The following is a 17,223-nucleotide window of genomic DNA, read 5'->3' on the forward strand; positions in this document are numbered from 1 at the left end:
AAAAATGCAGCAGCTCCAAGAGGTCGCACCAGCAACTTTAAGGGATCGCACCAGCAGCTCCAAGGGACCTCTAAGGTTATTTCCATGGCTTCCAAGGGGTCGTGCGACCCCATTGACCCCACTGTGGCTCCGCCTCTGCACACATACACACACACACACACACACACACACACACACACACACACACACACATATATATATATAGAGAGAGAGAGAGAGAGGTATTCATCAATTCCCCCTTGAACTTGTGATCATTGGCTAATTCTCTCCCTCAACTTTAATTTTGGCCAATTTCCCCTCTCAACTCTCATAATTAGTCAATTTCCCCCCTCAACTTTAATTTGGCCAATTTCCCCCTCAACTCTCATAATTAGTCAATTTGCACCCTACTGTTAATTTTTTTTTTAATTTTCCATCTATTCTTTTTTTTTCTTTCAATCTTTCTAATAACTTCCAACAAAGTACTAAAATTAACATAAACTCACGAGCATAATATAGGGTAAAATGTACAAAAACATAATACAATTAGTATGTGATATGGGTTGATTATAAGAAAATGTTATGAATCAGGTTTAAAGCATGTAGAAGAAGAAATAATAATCCTAAACTCATGGATCAGACCTATTTCAATAAAATGGGTTATTCTTAATAAGGAGTCGAAAATTATGAATTGACTAGCCTTTTTTGCACTAAAGCTCGATTCTCCGCAATTTACTTGAACTTAGTTTTCACTTTTGTAAAGAAAATTGTATTCACATACAAAAATGTACACATCAATCCTTTTCGTTATCAATTTTGTATAGTAAAAAATCAAATAAAATTACTTCATACTGATTTATTATGACTAATAATACTATCTATGATAAATTGTAAAATTCTAAATTTTAATCTATTTGTAATAGGATAAAGACATAGCAAAATGATTAACATACATCTTATTTAGTTTCTTACACACACTTGTTTAATTATGATCAAATTAAAAAATTAACAGTAGGGTGCAAATTGACTAATTATGGGAGTTGATGGGGGAAATTGACCAAATTAAAGTTGAGGGGGGAAATTGACTAATTATGAGAGTTGAGGGGGGAAATTGGCTAAAATTAAAGTTGAGGGAGGAAATTGGCCAATAGTTCAGGGGGGAAATTGATGAATACCTCATATATATATATATCGAACCGAATTTGAACCAAACTTACAAAAATCGAATCGAAGTCAAACTGAACCGAAAAAAACTAAAAGAAAAATCGAACCGAATCGAATCGAATAGTAACTTTGGTTTGATTTTCGGTTTAGACAAAAAACCGAACAAAAAGGTACCGAACCCCCCCTCCTACAACCCAATAAATAATCAGGTTGAGGTCAGTTTGGGTTTTGGCTGGTTTTTCCTTTATTCTAACCCTCTCGATCGAGTTTGAAATCAGGTTGGGCATGAGCGGATTCGGGTTGACCCAACTCATGTTGCACTCCCATTGTGAGGAGTGCAAGATGAAATTTTTGGAGTGCTAATAATAATTTTCAAATTTTTTATGACAAACTTAAGATGAAAATACATTAAGGATCAAAATGAAGCAACTCAAAAACTTTTGGCACAAAATCGAAAATGGTTTGAAGAGCCACTTGATAGAATAATTGATAGTCATAATAAAACTATGTAATATTTTGATGTGGCAACACACTTTTTCTTTTCGTGTGGATTAAGGGTAAATTCCCCTACATGATTTTTATCAAGACCTCATCTCAAAAACCCTATCCTCATCTCATAAGTATCGTACTTTTCACTATATATGTAGGAAATCTTTAAGGGAAGGGATTCTTATTTTTTTTAAATAAGAATTAGTTGTGGGGTCTACATTACATCGGACTTTAGCGATCCGACTCGTCTATTTTTCAAGCTGCACCTCATAAATCATCCTTGCAAAATATTAGCCAAATCGAAAATGTTTAAGACATCCAATTGGGTTCAAATAAATTAATAAATACTTTGTTATATAAGAAACAATGAAATTTTATCTTGATAATTAAATAGACAAATAGTTTGGAATTGAATTGAATTATGGTAAGGATGATCTATGAATCGAGAATTACAAAACAGACGGTTGGAACGTTGAAGTTCGATGAGGAGTGAGCCCCACACCTAATCCCTATTTTTTTTTTAAAAGGGAAAGTTTTTGCATAAATGGTTTGTATATATATAATACCTTTTAGCAAAACAAATTATCAAATGAAAAATGAATAATTTGGTTTTCTGCCGCAAAATAAAATCATGAACAACCAATTTTAATTTAAAAAATAAAAAAATAATTTTTTTCCCACTTCTTTTCATATATTATACTAGAAAAAGCCTTGAGAAATATACTTTTTATATTTTTAAATATTTTTTTTATGAGAGGAAAAAGAGAGAAGGAGAGAGAATGAGTTTACATAGCATTGATAAAGTAACATAGCTGTGAGGTTTGAAAAAAGAAAGTAAAAACTTGTTTGTACAAAATTACTTTAACGCTCACATTGTTTTTTTTTAAATATTTTTTTTTCAGTTTTGTATTAAAAAGTATATTAGTAATTTTATTAGTAATTTTTTTTCAATTTTGTAAAAATATAATTTTTCGTTAAAATAAACAGTACCGTGGGTTTTCCGTTAAACTCCCTTTAGATTTCTCAAAAACATTTGTGTTTGAATCTGGTAAATTATAAAATAAAGAAAAAACCTATTTTGCTCCCAATGCCATCTTCTACTTTCTTCCCCTCCCAACAATGAAAAACCCTCAAAAACCGAAAGGCTGGTGAGGAGGACGACCATGGTGGCCACTACATTGCTGCCTACTTCCTCTTTACTGCTGATTACGGCCCCGAGCCCAACGCTCTCGATCCTGTAAGTTCCTGTTTCTTCCCGCAATTTCATCTTCAGAAATCAAACTTTGATCTTGTTACAAAAAGGGTAGCGAGAAAATCAAAACTTAATCTCTTGGTTCACAATTTAATTTCTCAGACTTGCAATTCGAGCTCACAAATTTTGGGGTCTTTCCATTATGTGTTCGATTTACAATTGTTAGTTGTAGAATGAATGTGGGTTGTGTAACTGGACTAGTTTGGTATACTTTGTTTTCGCTTTTCAACGATTTTGTTCATGTCTTTTTAGCAAAATGATAATGCGAGTGAGGTTTTGGTTAGTTTTCTCTGCTTGTGTAGTTACCACTCTGTAATTACAAATGTTTTGGTATTTGATTGTCTACGACGAAGCCAAGGTTGCGATTGTAAAAAGCTGTAGAAAATGTGATTTAGGAATGCTCTTGGACTGCAATTCTGTGTAGATTGTTGAGCACTTTCTTTTTTCTTCCCTGAATGTAGAGAGGAGCATTTTTAATGAGTTAGGAACGACGTATTTTGCGAAAATTGGTAGTTTAAGGTACTTAAAGTACCTGAACCTAGTAACTCTACTTGCATGACCAATAACAAGAACAAAACTGAAAAAAAAAACTTGGTAAATCCTTGATTGCTGTTTTATCTGCATTTGTTATCGTCGCTTACAGTTTTCTTTCGCTTGCAGTTCATTGATGCTGAAACGATGGTTTCTCCAACAATTTTTGCCCGTCGTAGTTTGTCTTATCTCATGAGTGACAAGCCTCAGGAACCTCTCAACGATGCAATGCAAGCACAAGTAGTTTCCCCAGTTTGGCACCTTGTATCTTATCTTCAGGGTGCTGCCCTTTCGGCCATTCAGATGCTGACAGATTCTTGCTTGGAAGGACAACTTTCTAATGATGATGGTACTGAGTTGGCACGGTTGGCTTCACAAAGTTTACAATCTGAACCCTGAGAGCGACCAAATCCAAAGTCATTATTTGCTTCTTTGACTCCTCTTCAGAAAGAGACTGAGGTTAGTTCTCTCCTCTGTTTCTCTAATTAAGCATTATATTCCCAACTTTACCTGGGGAGCATAGTTTAACTGTTTAAAATCTTCACACAATTGTTTCTAGGTCTATATTTTGGGGCAGTCTTGTAAGCAATATATTCATATGTTATCTTCTTTTCACTGGACTCAATCTGAGCTATTTGTGTAAGCTCGTATCTAACTATTGACCGATTCATTAGTTGTATTAATACTGAACCTTGTACCAAGCAGAAATATTTGAAAACTTGGGAAAAGGACATGACTTTAATTTGTTATTAGTGAGGACTTGAGAGAGCTACACCTTTGTTTAGTGCCTTTCATGGTGAATGATACTCTATAAAATATCAATCTCTTATGCCCCAAATTTGAGGGTAGTTAACTACAAGGGTTTTCAGTGATACCATACCTGTTGGGTGCCAATTAGAAGCACTCTGATCTACACCATCGTAGTAGTTTAATCATATATAGATATAGTAGTTTAATCATATATAGATGCTTAACATGATGCTGGTAGCTGTATCCTGGACCTCCTTTATTTCTTTTTGCTTACCTCTGCAGGTTCCTTCTTTTGTTTTGATGGGTATCCCACATGGTACCTTCTGGTCTTCTCTTTCACAACTCGGTGATGCCTGCTCAAGAAGGGATTTGACCACTATACATGAGATCCTAGAGAATATCGGCTATAAAGACGATGGAATGACAAATGAGGTTCTTTATTTTGTTTAATTAATGAAGAACTAGCTAATAAGTTGTGTTGTGTATATATATATATATATATATATATAGCCTTCTCAATAGTTACGTTCCACTGCAGTGCTCGTTCAAATGTGGACTGACCAAATGCAGGAATCATAAGATTCAAAGAAAAGGGGGGATTCTGCTTTTAAGCACTAGGACATCAGAACCACAATTGAGTGTTATTCACAGGTTCTTATTATGATACTTGTGGGAAATTCTGAGTAGAGGTTTGATAAGAGTTGCGTTCATACCGATATCCGAATTTGGCCTTCAAGAGGATGTTCTTTATCTTACCTGTTAAAATAAATTACCAAACACAGCTTTGTACGGAATTTTTGTTTGGCATTAGATTTCCGTCAGAACACTATCGTTACATTTTATCTTCTGATTCATGATAGGAAGAATTGAAGAAATGAAATTGGTAGTTTAAGATATTTTTAATCAGTCAGGAACGGTGTACAACAAAAACAACAACAACAAAGCCTTTTCCCACTAAGTGGGGTTGGCTATATGAATCCTAGAATGTCATTGTGCTCGGTTTTGTGTCATGTCCTCCGTTAGATCCAAGTACTCTTAAGTCTTTTCTTATAGTCTCTTCCAAAGTTTTCCTAGGTCTTCCTCTACCCCTTCGGCCCTGAACCTCTGTCCCGTAGTCACATCTTCGAACCGGAGCGTCAGTAGGCCTTCTTTGCACATGTCCAAATCACCGGAACCGATTTTCTCTCATCTTTCCTTCAATTTCGGCTACTCCTACTTTACCTCGGATATCCTCATTCCCAATCTTATCCTTTCTCGTGTGCCCACACATCCCACGAAGCATCCTCATCTCCGCTACACCCATTTTGTGTACGTGTTGATGCTTCACCGCCCAACATTCTATGCCATATAACATCGCTGGCCTTATTGCCGTTCTATAAAAATTTCCCTTGAGCTTCAGTGGCCTACGACGGTCACACAACACGCCAGATGCATTCTTACACTTCATCCATCCAGCTTGTATTCTATGGTTGAGATCTCCATCTAATTCTCCGTTCTCTTGCAAGATAGATCCTAGGTAGCGAAAACGGTCGCTTTTTGTGATCTTCGCTAGATTGCTCCGGTCATTAGTGTGGATAAGTATATAAATGGATAGAGATAGAAAAGCAAACACAAGATGTACGTGGTTCACCCAGATTGGCTACGTCCACGGAATAGAGGAGTTCTCATTAATTGTAAAGGGTTTACACAAGTACATAGGTTCAAGCTCTCCTTTAGTGAGTACAAGTGAATGATTTAGTACAAATGACATTAGGAAATATTGTGGGAGAATGATCTCGTAATCACGAAACTTCTAAGTATCGGAGTGTGGTATCGTCTTGACTTGCCTTATCTGTCTCATAGGTAGATGTGACATCTTCTCTGGAAGTACTCTTCCTCCATCCAGGGGTGGTATCTTTAACTGGTGGAGATGCACAAGGTAATGTATCAATTTCACTTGAAGCTTACTTGTAGTTTCAGGCTTGGTCAAGCGCGATACAAACCATATAGTAGGAGTCCCCCGAGTCGCCAAGCTAGGGGATCTGCTGAAAGAGGTGACAGACAAGGTAAGCAATCAGAACTCCGGCTGATTGTTCACATTCTCCCTATCTTGCAGGCAGCATGAAGGATAAAGAGAAGAAAAATGAGAAGAAATGATATGGGATACTTTTGCTTTTGAAGAAGTAACTTTCCACAGGCTTATTCTTGAACTGAGCTGGAGGGTTTTCTGGTTTCCTCCAGAGTATAAGGCCGACTGAAGAATTTGAGGGTCAAAACAAGTCCATCAAATCTAGAGTACGTTCAACCCTGCTGATATGGGATACTTTTGCTTTTGATAGAGTAATGGATGTATCGGCACGTGTGCTGTTACGCTTGTCTCCACATGCTTCCTTGTATCCTTCTCACTTGCCCTATATGTTCCTCAGGCAGATGCGGTATCTTCCCTGGGAGCATAAGATGTTGAAGATGAGTACTCGAGATGAATGCCAGGTAAGTAATCAGGTAAGGGGTTCCAGGCAGTCAGTTCCTAGCTGGAAGCTTGATTCTAAGTGTTGACTGATTGCTCTCTTTCTCCTTGTCTTGCAGGTAAGAACAAGGCCAAAGGAAAAGACAGGGAAAAAGCATGATATGGGATACTCTTGCTTTTAACCCTGATGATATGAGATATTCTTGCTCTAGTATAGCTTGTTTGCAAAGGTATTATCGGGGGGGAAAGAAAGCTGAATATTTTGAAATGCTTCGTTGGGAGTGCCCTCTCAGATATGAGTAAGGGTTGAGCATTTTTGCAGGTCTGCCTGTCCGTTGGGGATGAAGGTCGACATATATAGGAGTCTCCCTAACAACAAGTAGTAATGCTATTCCTTTACCCTGCTTGGTCATAGCACGGTAGTTGGAGCTGCCAGCTTCACATGTTTTAACTCTGTCAGAGCACTTTGAAAAAGTGGTCTGTGGTATCTGGAAAACTGATGTTGCGTGTGAAGATTACAGACAAGCTTTATCCAAGGAGACCCGGCTCTTGAAGTTGGGAAAATGGTGCCTCTTCGGTTTTCGAACAAGCAATCCTATCGGGGATCTGGCTCTCGAGATTCGGAGAACGATGCCTCTTCGATTTTTGAGAAAGCAATCATGTTGGGGGTCTGGCTCTCGAGATTCAGAGAGCGGTGTCTCTTCGATTTTTGAGAAAGTAATCATGTTGGGAGTCTGGCTCTCGAGATTCGGAGGACGGTACCTCTTCGATTTTGGAGCAAGCAATCTTGTTGGGAGTGTTTTCTCGAATATGAGTAAAGGTTGGGCATGTTTGCTAGTCTACCTTGCCACGAAGCACAGAGGTTGAAACACAGGGACTTTCCAATTATCCAGCAATGGTACTGTTCCTTTACCCTCTCTTCGATTTTTTAGAAAGTAGTCATGTTGGGAGCCTGGTTCTCGAGATTCGGAGGACGGTGCCTCTTCAATTTTGGAGCAAGCAATCTTGTAATCTTGTTGGGAGTGTTTTCTCGAATGTGAGTAAAGGTTGGGCATGTTTGCTAGTGTACCTTGCCACGAAGCACAGAGGTTGACACACAGGGACTTTCCAATTATCCAGCAGTGGTACTGTTCCTTTACCCTTGTGGGTAATAATATGGTAGCTAGACCTTCAAAATTTATGTGTTTAAACTTTGTTAGTGCTGTTTCTTTGCTATTCGTTTACCCTTCTTGGTCAGAGCGATGTAGTGGGAGCTGCAAGCTTCACGTGCTCAACTTTGGCAGAGAACTTTGGCAAAGTTATCTGTGGTACCCATAAGCTACTGTTGCGTGTGAGAAGTGGGTGATTGAACAGTAAGATTCATGTGCTTTCTACTTCACCAGAAGTCTTCGACATAATGCCCATAATTTCCGCAAAGCTGAGTGTGCGTGGGACAGATGCTGACAATGCTGGAAAAGTAGGTGCCTCTTCGATTTCTGAGATCGGCCCTCATGGTCTCTGAGCAGCCCAGCTTTTGAGAAAGCAAGTGCCTCTTCGATTTCTGAGATCGGCCTTCGTGGTCTTTGAGCAGCCCAGCTTTTGAGAAAGCAAACGCCTCTTCGATTTCTGAGAGCAACCCTCATGGTCTCTGAGAGTAAAGGTTGGGCATGTTTGCTAGTTTACCTTGCCATGAAGCACAGAGGTTGACACACAGGGACTTTCCAATTATCCAGCAGTGGTACTGTTCCTTTACCCTTATAGGTAATAATATGGTAGCTAGACCTTCAAAATTTATGTGTCTAAACTTTGTTAGTGCTGTTTCTTTGCTATTCTTTTACCCTTCTTGGTCAGAACGATGTAGTGGGAGCTGCAAGCTTCACGTGCTCAACTTTGGCAAAGAACTTTGGCAAAGTTATCTGTGGTACCCCTGAGCTACTATTGCGTGTGGGAAGTGGGTGATTGAACAGTAAGATTCATGTGCCTTCTACTTTACCAGAAGTCTTTGACTGAATGCCCATAATTTCCGCAAAGCTGAGTGTGCGTGTGACAGGTGCTGACAAGGCTGGAAAAGTAGGTGCCTCTTCGATTTCTGAGATCGGCCCTCGTGGTCTATGAGCAGCCCAGCTTTTGAGAAAGCAAGCGCCTTTTCGATTTCTGAGATCGGCCTTCGTGGTCTTTGAGCAGCCCAGCTTTTGAGAAAGCAAACGCCTCTTCGATTTCTGAGATCAACCCTCGTGGTCTCTGAGCAGCCCAGCTTTTGAGAAAGCAAACGCCTCTTCGATTTTTTAGCAGGCGCCTCTTCGATTTCTGAAGCTCCGTCGAGTGCAGATTTTTATAGGGGCTGGCATTAAGTTCCAAAGCACACTTGAATCTCCACCAGTAGAAGCTCCATTCTTGCACTTCTAAGATCTTGATTTGTCCGACCTCTTCTCTCTTCAACACCTTTGAAAATGTCTGGCCCCTCCGACCGTCGTTTTGACTTGAACCTTGTTGAAGAGGCAGCCCCGCCTTCTCCAGACAACATATGGCGCCCATCCTTCGTCTCCCCTACTGGTCCTCTTACCGTTGGGGATTCCGTGATGAAGAATGATATGACCGCTGCGGTGGTGGCCAGGAACCTTCTCACTCCCAAAGATAACAGACTACTTTCCAAACGGTCTGATGAGTTAGCTGTTAAGGATTCTCTGGCTCTCAGTGTTCAGTGTGCATGTTCTATGTCTAATATGGCCCAACGCCTATTTGCTCGAACCCGTCAAGTTGAATCATTGGCGGCTGAAGTGATGAGTCTCAAACAGGAGATTAGAGGGCTCAAGCATGAGAATAAACAGTTGCACCGGCTCGCCCATGACTATGCTACAAACATAAAGAGGAAGCTTGACCAGATGAAGGAATCTGATGGTCAGGTTTTACTTGATCATCAGAGATTTGTGGGTTTGTTCCAAAGGCATTTATTGCCTTCGTCTTCTGGGGCTGTACCGCGTAATGAAGCTCCAAATGACCAACCTCTGATGCCTCATCCTTCTAAGGTTCTGTCCGGTACTGAGGCTCCGAATGATCCCCCTCCGGTGCCTTCTCTTTCTGAGGCTCTACCGACTGCTGAGACTTCTCCTAAGCAACCTTTGTGAAGGCTCCCTCTTGTTTGTTTATTTTGACTCGTGTATATGTACATATTTGTAGCTTATCGGGGATATCAATAAATAAGCTTTCCTTCATTTCAACATATTGTGTTAAATACACCAAAGTCTTCTTCGCTAAGTTCTTTGAATTTTCTTTTGTTGAAGCTTGTATGTTGAAGTTTTGTGAATGGAGCATGTAGGTTGAGGTAGTGTTCCCTTAATTTCCCGAGTGAGGAAAACTTCTCGGTTGGAGACTTGGAAAATCCAAGTCACTGAGTGGGATCGGCTATATGAATCTTAGAACGCCATTGTGCTCGGTCCTGTGTCATGTCCTTCGTTAGATCCAAGTACTCTAAGTCTTTTCTTAGAGTCTCTTCCAAAGTTTTCCAAGGTCTTCCTCTACCCCTTCGGCCCTGAACCTCTGTCCCATAGTCGCATCTTCTAATCGGGGCGTCAGTAGGCCTTCTTTGCACATGTCCAAACCACCGTAACCGATTTTCTCTCATCTTTCCTTCAATTTCGACTACTCCTACTTTACCCCGGATATCCTCATTCCTAATCTTATCCTTTCTCATGTGCCCACACATCCAACGAAGCATCCTCATCTCCGCTACACCCATTTTGTGTACGTGTTGATGCTTCACCGCCCAACATTCTGTGCCATACAGCATCGCCGGCCTTATTGCCGTCCTATAAAATTTTCTCTTGAGCTTCAATGGCATACGGCGGTCACACAACACGCCAGATGCACTCCTCCACTTCATCCATCCAGCTTGTATTCTATGGTTGAGATCTCCATCTAATTCTCCGTTCTTTTGCAAGATAGATCCTAGGTAACGAAAACGGTCGCTCTTTGGTATTTCTTGATCTCCGATCCTCACCCCTAACTCGTTTTGGCCTCCATTCGCACTGAACTTCCACTCCATATATTCTGTCTTTGATCGGCTTAGGCGAAGACCTTTAGATTCCAACACTTCTCTCCAAAGGTTAAGCTTTGCATTTACCCCTTCCTGAGTTTCATTTATCAACACTATATCGTCTACGAAAAGCATACACCAAGGAATATCATCTTGAATATGTCATGTTAACTCATCCATTACCAACGCAAAAAGGTAAGGACTTAAGGACGAGCCTTGATGTAATCCTACAGTTATGGGAAAGCTTTCGGTTTGTCCTTTATGAGTTCTTACGGCAGTCTTTGCTCCTTCATACATATCTTTTATAGCTTGGATATATGCTACTCGTACTCCTTTCTTCTCTAAAATCCTCCAAAGAATGTCTCTTGGGACCCTATCATACGCTTTTTCCAAATCTATAAAGACCATGTGTAAATCATTTTTCCCATCTCTATATCTTTCCATCAATCTTCGTAAGAGATAGATTGCCTCCATGGTTGAGCGCCCTGGCATGAACCCGAATTGGTTGTCCGAAACCCGTGTCTCTTGCCTCAATATCGTCTGGGCCTATTGTTTTTCTATGCTTCATCTTCTTCAAAGCTACAACTACTTCTTCCTTCCGGATTCGACGATAAAAAGAGTAGTTTCTACACTCTTCTGAGTTACTCAACTCCCCTAAAGAAGCACTCCTTTCATGTCCTTCATTGAAAAGATTATGAAAATAACCTCTCCATCTGTCTTTAACCGCGTTCTCTGTAGCAAGAACCTTTCCATCCTCATCCTTGATGCACCTCACTTGGTTTAGGTCCCTTGTCTTCTTTTCCCTTGCTCTAGCTAGTTTATAGATATCCAACTCTCCTTCTTTGGTATCTAGTCGTTTATACATATCGTCGTAAGCCGCTAACTTAGCTTCTCTCACAGCTTTCTTCGCCTCTTGCTTCGCTTTTCTATACCTTTCACCATTTTCATCGTTCATATCCTTGTATAAGGCTTTACAACATTCCTTCTTAGCCTTCACCTTTGTTTGTACCTCCTCATTCCACCACCAAGATTCCTTTTGGTGTGGGGCAAAGCCCTTAGACTCTTCTAATACCTCTTTTGCTACTTTTCGGATACAACTAGCCATGGAATTCCACATTTGGCTAGCTTCCCCCTCTCTATCCCACACACACTGGGTGATTACTTTCTCTTTGAAAATGGCCTGTTTTTCTTCTTTTAGATTCCACCATTTAGTCATTGGGCACTTCCAAGTCTTGTTCTTTTGTCTCACTCTTTTGATATGTACATCCATCACCAACAAGCGATGTTGATTAGCCACGCTCTCTCCTGGTATAACTTTGCAATCCTTACAAGTTATACGATCCCCTTTCCTCATTAGAAGAAAATCTATTTGTGTTTTTGACGACCCACTCTTGTAGGTGATCACATGTTCTTCTCTCTTCTTAAAAAAGGTGTTGGCTAAGAAGAGATCATATGCCATTGCAAAATCCAAGATAGCTTCCCCATCCTCGTTTCTCTCCCCAAAACCATGGCCACCATGAAAACCTCCATAGTTGCCTGTCTCCTTGCCCACGTGTCCATTTAAATCTCCTCCTATAATTAACTTCTCCGTCTGAGCAATTCCTTGCACCAAGTCTCCAAGGTCTTCCCAAAATTTCTCCTTCGAACTCGTATCCAACCCTACTTGAGGTGCGTACGCACTAATCACATTGATAAGTTCTTGTCCAATTACAATCTTGATTGCCATGATTCTATCTCCTACCCTCTTGACATCTACAACATCTTGTGTCAAGGTCTTGTCCACGATGATGCCAACACCGTTTCTCGTTCTATTTGTGCCCGAATACCAAAGTTTAAACCTTGAGTTTTCTAGATCCTTTGCCTTACGACCAACCCACTTAGTTTCTTGTAGGCACATAATATTTATCCTTCTCCTCACCATAACTTCCACTACTTCCATAGATTTTCCCATTAAGGTTCCTATATTCCACGTTCCTAAACGCATTTTGCTCTCTTGAACTCTACCCTTCTGTCCTAACTTCTTCACTCTCCCCCGTCTAATAGGATCAAAGTACTTCTTTTGTGTGTCCCTGCTTTCTCCGCATTTGTTATCGTTGCTAGCAGTTCTATTTCGCTTGCAGTTCATTGGAGTTGGAACAATGGTTTCTCCAACAATTTTTTACCGGCGTAGTTTGTCTTATCTCATGAGTGACAAGCCCCAGGAAGCTATAAAAGATGCAATGCAAGCACAAGTAGTTTCCCCAGTTTGGCACATTGCATGTTATCTTCAGGCTGTTGCCCTTTCGGCCCTTGGAATGGATGGTGAAATTGAAGCAGGACTTAAGGAGGGTACTATGCTTGAATCCAAAATGAGCAAAGCAGCTGGATAGAAGTGAAACTCTAGGCCGCTCGACCAGGTGCCTAGCTTGCCACTTCTCTCGGTCTGGCTCTCAGCTTATATAGCCGTCGATCGATCATAAGGTTTAAAACCACTAGAGCCAAAGCTTCATCATTTCCACGGTATTAGATTTTGTCATTTTCCAGCAGTATATATTGTATTTGAATTGTTTATTTGATTTGATTTCCCGTGCGTCAAATGATTCGAGTATATGAATTACTTTGACAAAATAGAAAGAAAAAATAGAAAGTTGTAAAAAAAACATTGGTAGGGAGGATGTCATTCATAAGCTTGTAATTTGTGTGCAGAAAGCATATAGGATTCCTGGTGTATCATTTCTGATGAAAAATAATAGTAATTAGTTTGTTAAACGTCGTCTGATCATTGATAGACATATGCACAAGACTGCAACCAATCCATTGAACTAAAATTTACGATGAACAAAACAATCATATGCAGTCCTGAATTAACTGAATATCTTTAGTTTATATCATGAATCAAAACATATACTGCAGAAAGGTCTTGATAACGTAAACATAAACATAAACTTCTTACAAACAATTAACACTAACAAATCATCTGTCAAGGAGATTTAGTAGTAAAGTTCTTTATTATGACAACTCAATACTTTGAAAACTTGTACAGATAATGATCCGTGGAAGCTCTTTCAGTGAAGTGAAGCCGTCTACACTGTCTCAGAAGATGCTGTAGATTAAAATAAACAAGCACATGTAGTTAAGTTTTGAAGAAGACAGTGAAATTAATCCGAATGACTTTACGAATAGATGCATGCATATTGCTTAATTTAAGAAAGACAAATAAAATCACATTTACATACCATTGCTTAACTGAAGTGCTGCTTGATTGAAATCACCCTCACATAAAACCAATCATTCAAGACATTCAAGAACCTGAAGTACGAGTATCTCCATGGCCTCACAAAAATCAGACTGCCACAAACTCCCCAAAATCCAACAACAAAGCCAAGCGCCATGCTGACGTAAAATCCCCACGTTATAGGCTCATCCTTTTCTTCTTCGTTGCTCGAGATCGGAGTTTCCTGTTGATCACCACACATCTTTGGAAGTGGAGGTCCGCACAGCTGAGGATTTCCAGCATAATCAGAGGGATCAAAACTTTGGAGCTGAGTGCCAGTTGGAATTTTGCCAATAAAGTTGTTGTATGACAAGTCTAAGACACTAAGACCGTATATCTGAGCAAGGCTTGTTGGAATTCTGCCATCTATCTGGTTTCTTGACAAATCAAGGGCATCCAATGATTGCAACTTTCCAATCTTTGCAGGTAACTCACCTGTCAATCCGTTTCTCGACAGGTTTAAAGAAACTAAACCAACAAGATCCGTGATTTCACTTGGAATCTCCCCCGTTAATCTATTACTCGAGAAATCAATTCTCTTCACAAGTCCCAAAGTGTTTTTGTACGAGTACATTCTTCCCTTCCATATAAATGTTGCATCATCCATATAATTAAGCGTATAGATAGTATCATCTCTTGTGTACAAATGTCGAAGGGTCGGAGATGAGTTTCCCTTCTGTGCCAAAACAGTAAAATTGCTGAGGCATTTTGGTATTGTTCCAGAGATGTTATTCGCAGACACATCCAAGTTTTGAATGTTTGTTAGACAACATAGTTCAGATGGCATGCTTCCGTTGAAGTTATTAGAGGAAAGCATCAGGACAACCAATTTCTGAAGGCTAACCCCTAACCATTTTGGAATGGGTCCTGATAATTGATTGTATCCAACATCAAGAACTTTTAAACTGGTGCAATTCTTGAAGGATGAAGGAAACTCGCCAACAAATCTGTTGCTTCTTAATTTTAATGTTTCCATGCGATATAGTGAGCCCACCGTGGATGGAATTTTGCCAGAAAAAGCATTGTAACTCAAATCAAGCATAACTAGATGGTCAAAATGTGTCCAGCATTGTGGAAGCTCTCCGGAGAGATTGTTGTTTGAGAGATTAAGAAACATTAAACTCTCGTATGCTTCACACAAGATAGAAATTGACCCTGAAATGTTGTTATTAGAGAGATCCAAAGATGACGCATGCGTTAGAGTTGAGGGAATTAGACCTTCGATTTGGTTCGAACTCAAATGTATTTGAGGGTAATATGTAAAATTCATTGTCGAACTTGCAAACATTTCTCCAATTTGGTTATTGGAAAGAATGATAAATACCGCGTAACGAGTCGTACCCCAAAACCAGCTTGGAAGGATATCCACAATTCCAGCATCAGAAATATCGAGGCCAAAATACTGATTCTGAGTTTGAAGCCATTTTGGAAAGTACGGACCCATTTTGCAAGACCCCAAATATATAGCCTTCAATTTAAATGGAGGAACCCAATTAGAATTGAAGCTTAAAACTAGCGAGTTAGAGGACAAATTCAAATACTGTAATCTGGAGAGTTGAGAGAAATGGGTCTCCGAAACCACACCTTCCAGATCATTCGTACTCAAGTCCATAGTCTCCAGATTAGACAGTTGCCCAATGCTTTCAGGTATTGTTCCACTCAATTGATTTCCATAGAGAGATAATTCCTCCAGATTAGACAGTTGCCCAATGCTTTCAGGTATTGTTCCATTCAATTGATTTCCATCGAGAGATAAACTTTTCAACGATGAAAAGTTTGTAAGATTAGGAATTGATCCAGAAAGATGATTGTCAGAGAGGTACAGAGACTCTAATGAGTTTTGAACACATGCAGACAACATTTGAACAAACTCGGAAAATTGTCCACTTAGGCTATTATTGCCAAGGTACAGAGATTGCAAACTGCATAAGCTGGAAAAAGAATGCGGATTCACCGCGTCTAATTTGTTACGAGAGAGAGATAGATAGACAAGAGAGGTCAAGTTTTCAATGACACTGGGAATTAAACCAGTTAAATTGTTGTTAGCGAGGTCAAGAAAGACAAGGCTAGCATTGTAGTTTGACAACCATAAATATATTGAAGGAGAAATGCATTGGTTGCCAGAGAGGTCAACATGAGAAAGAGATTTTGAAGAATTTATGTTAAAAAGAGTACTGGAATGGATTACAGGAGAAGGAAGACCACACCTCCATAACGTCAAGTTTGTAAGTTTAGGGAGCTTACTAAATATTTCCAGCCAGTCATGAGCATTACTGAGATTGGTTCTACTCAGAGCCAAATATGTTAAAGAAGAAAGAAGAGGGAGCCATGATTTCAGATTTTCTACACTGTTAAAGTCATTCCAACTGAGATCAAGATATTGCAAGTGGGTAAGGTTTCCAACTTGACTTGGAAATCGACCACCAAAAGAAGCAGAAGAGAGATCGAGGTGTCTTAAATTGGAAAGAGAACCAATGAAATATGGAAGTCGGGTCCCATTGAAGTTTATCCATGAAAGGTCCAAATATTTCAAACGCTGCAACTCAATCAATTTAGGACTCATCTTCTTACCTTGCAAAAAATAATTGATGAACAGCAGGTCTCCTTTCTGTTGAAGTGAGTAAGTTTCATTCAAAGAATCCCACCCAAGATGAAGTTGAGTAACATGGTTGGTTCGGTTGCTACAGTGGACGCCGACCCATTTGCAACAATCTTGCTTGTGTTCTTCTCTTCCCCACGAAGAGAGGAGATTGTAGTGATCCACGAGGCCGTGCTTGAAAGCAAGGAGTGCTTCTCTTTCCCTCTCAAAGCACCTCACCACTCCTTCCGAAGAAATATTTTTGAATCCAAGGGAAAGGGAAGGGTTGACAGCACATTGCAGTAAAGTGAACACCACAATTAAAGCACGAAAGAGTTTCTTCAAGCACCTGATTCTGTCACCCTCCATCTTAATTCAACTAAATCAACCAAGAGACAATTGAAGCACGAAAGAGTTTCTTTAGGATTTTGATTTTGGAGCAAAAGGAAAGTTGCGCAAGTGTAGTTCAAAATGAACGGAGAAAAGTATAAATAAAATATCCAATAATTGTGAAAAAAAAAACTCTTTTGTTGGAAGGTGGGCCTTCTGCAAGCACCTGATTCTGTCACCCTCCATCTTAATTCTGTCACCCTCAAACACTAAAGAAAGGTAGGTCTTCAAGTACCAAGCAGAGGCAAAGCAATATGTGATCAAAACATAGTCACGTCTTTATCTAGGAATTAAAGTTGCCATAATTCAAGTGGGAATGCATTGACTTAAATTAGTAATTTAAAGTCTTGGTTCTTGGAATTATTCGTGTCAAAAGTTT

The 17,223-nt window shown here is 39.7% G+C and overlaps 1 protein-coding gene and 1 pseudogene across 1 annotated transcript; one reads left to right on the forward strand and one right to left on the reverse strand.

The window, feature by feature from the left end:
- Nucleotides 1-2,694: 2,694 nt before the first annotated feature.
- On the forward strand, nucleotides 2,695-13,371 carry LOC126598624 (serine/threonine-protein kinase BSK7-like; annotated as a pseudogene).
- Nucleotides 13,372-13,844: 473 nt separating this feature from the next.
- On the reverse strand, nucleotides 13,845-16,823 carry LOC126599148 (receptor-like protein EIX1). Its single transcript, XM_050265487.1, has one exon. It carries the CDS (start codon nucleotides 16,821-16,823, stop codon nucleotides 13,845-13,847), a length of 2,979 nt encoding a protein of 992 aa, XP_050121444.1.
- Nucleotides 16,824-17,223: the final 400 nt, after the last annotated feature.

The sequence above is a fragment of the Malus sylvestris genome, chromosome 14, assembly GCF_916048215.2.
Source record: "Malus sylvestris chromosome 14, drMalSylv7.2, whole genome shotgun sequence".
Lineage (NCBI taxonomy): Eukaryota > Viridiplantae > Streptophyta > Magnoliopsida > Rosales > Rosaceae > Malus > Malus sylvestris.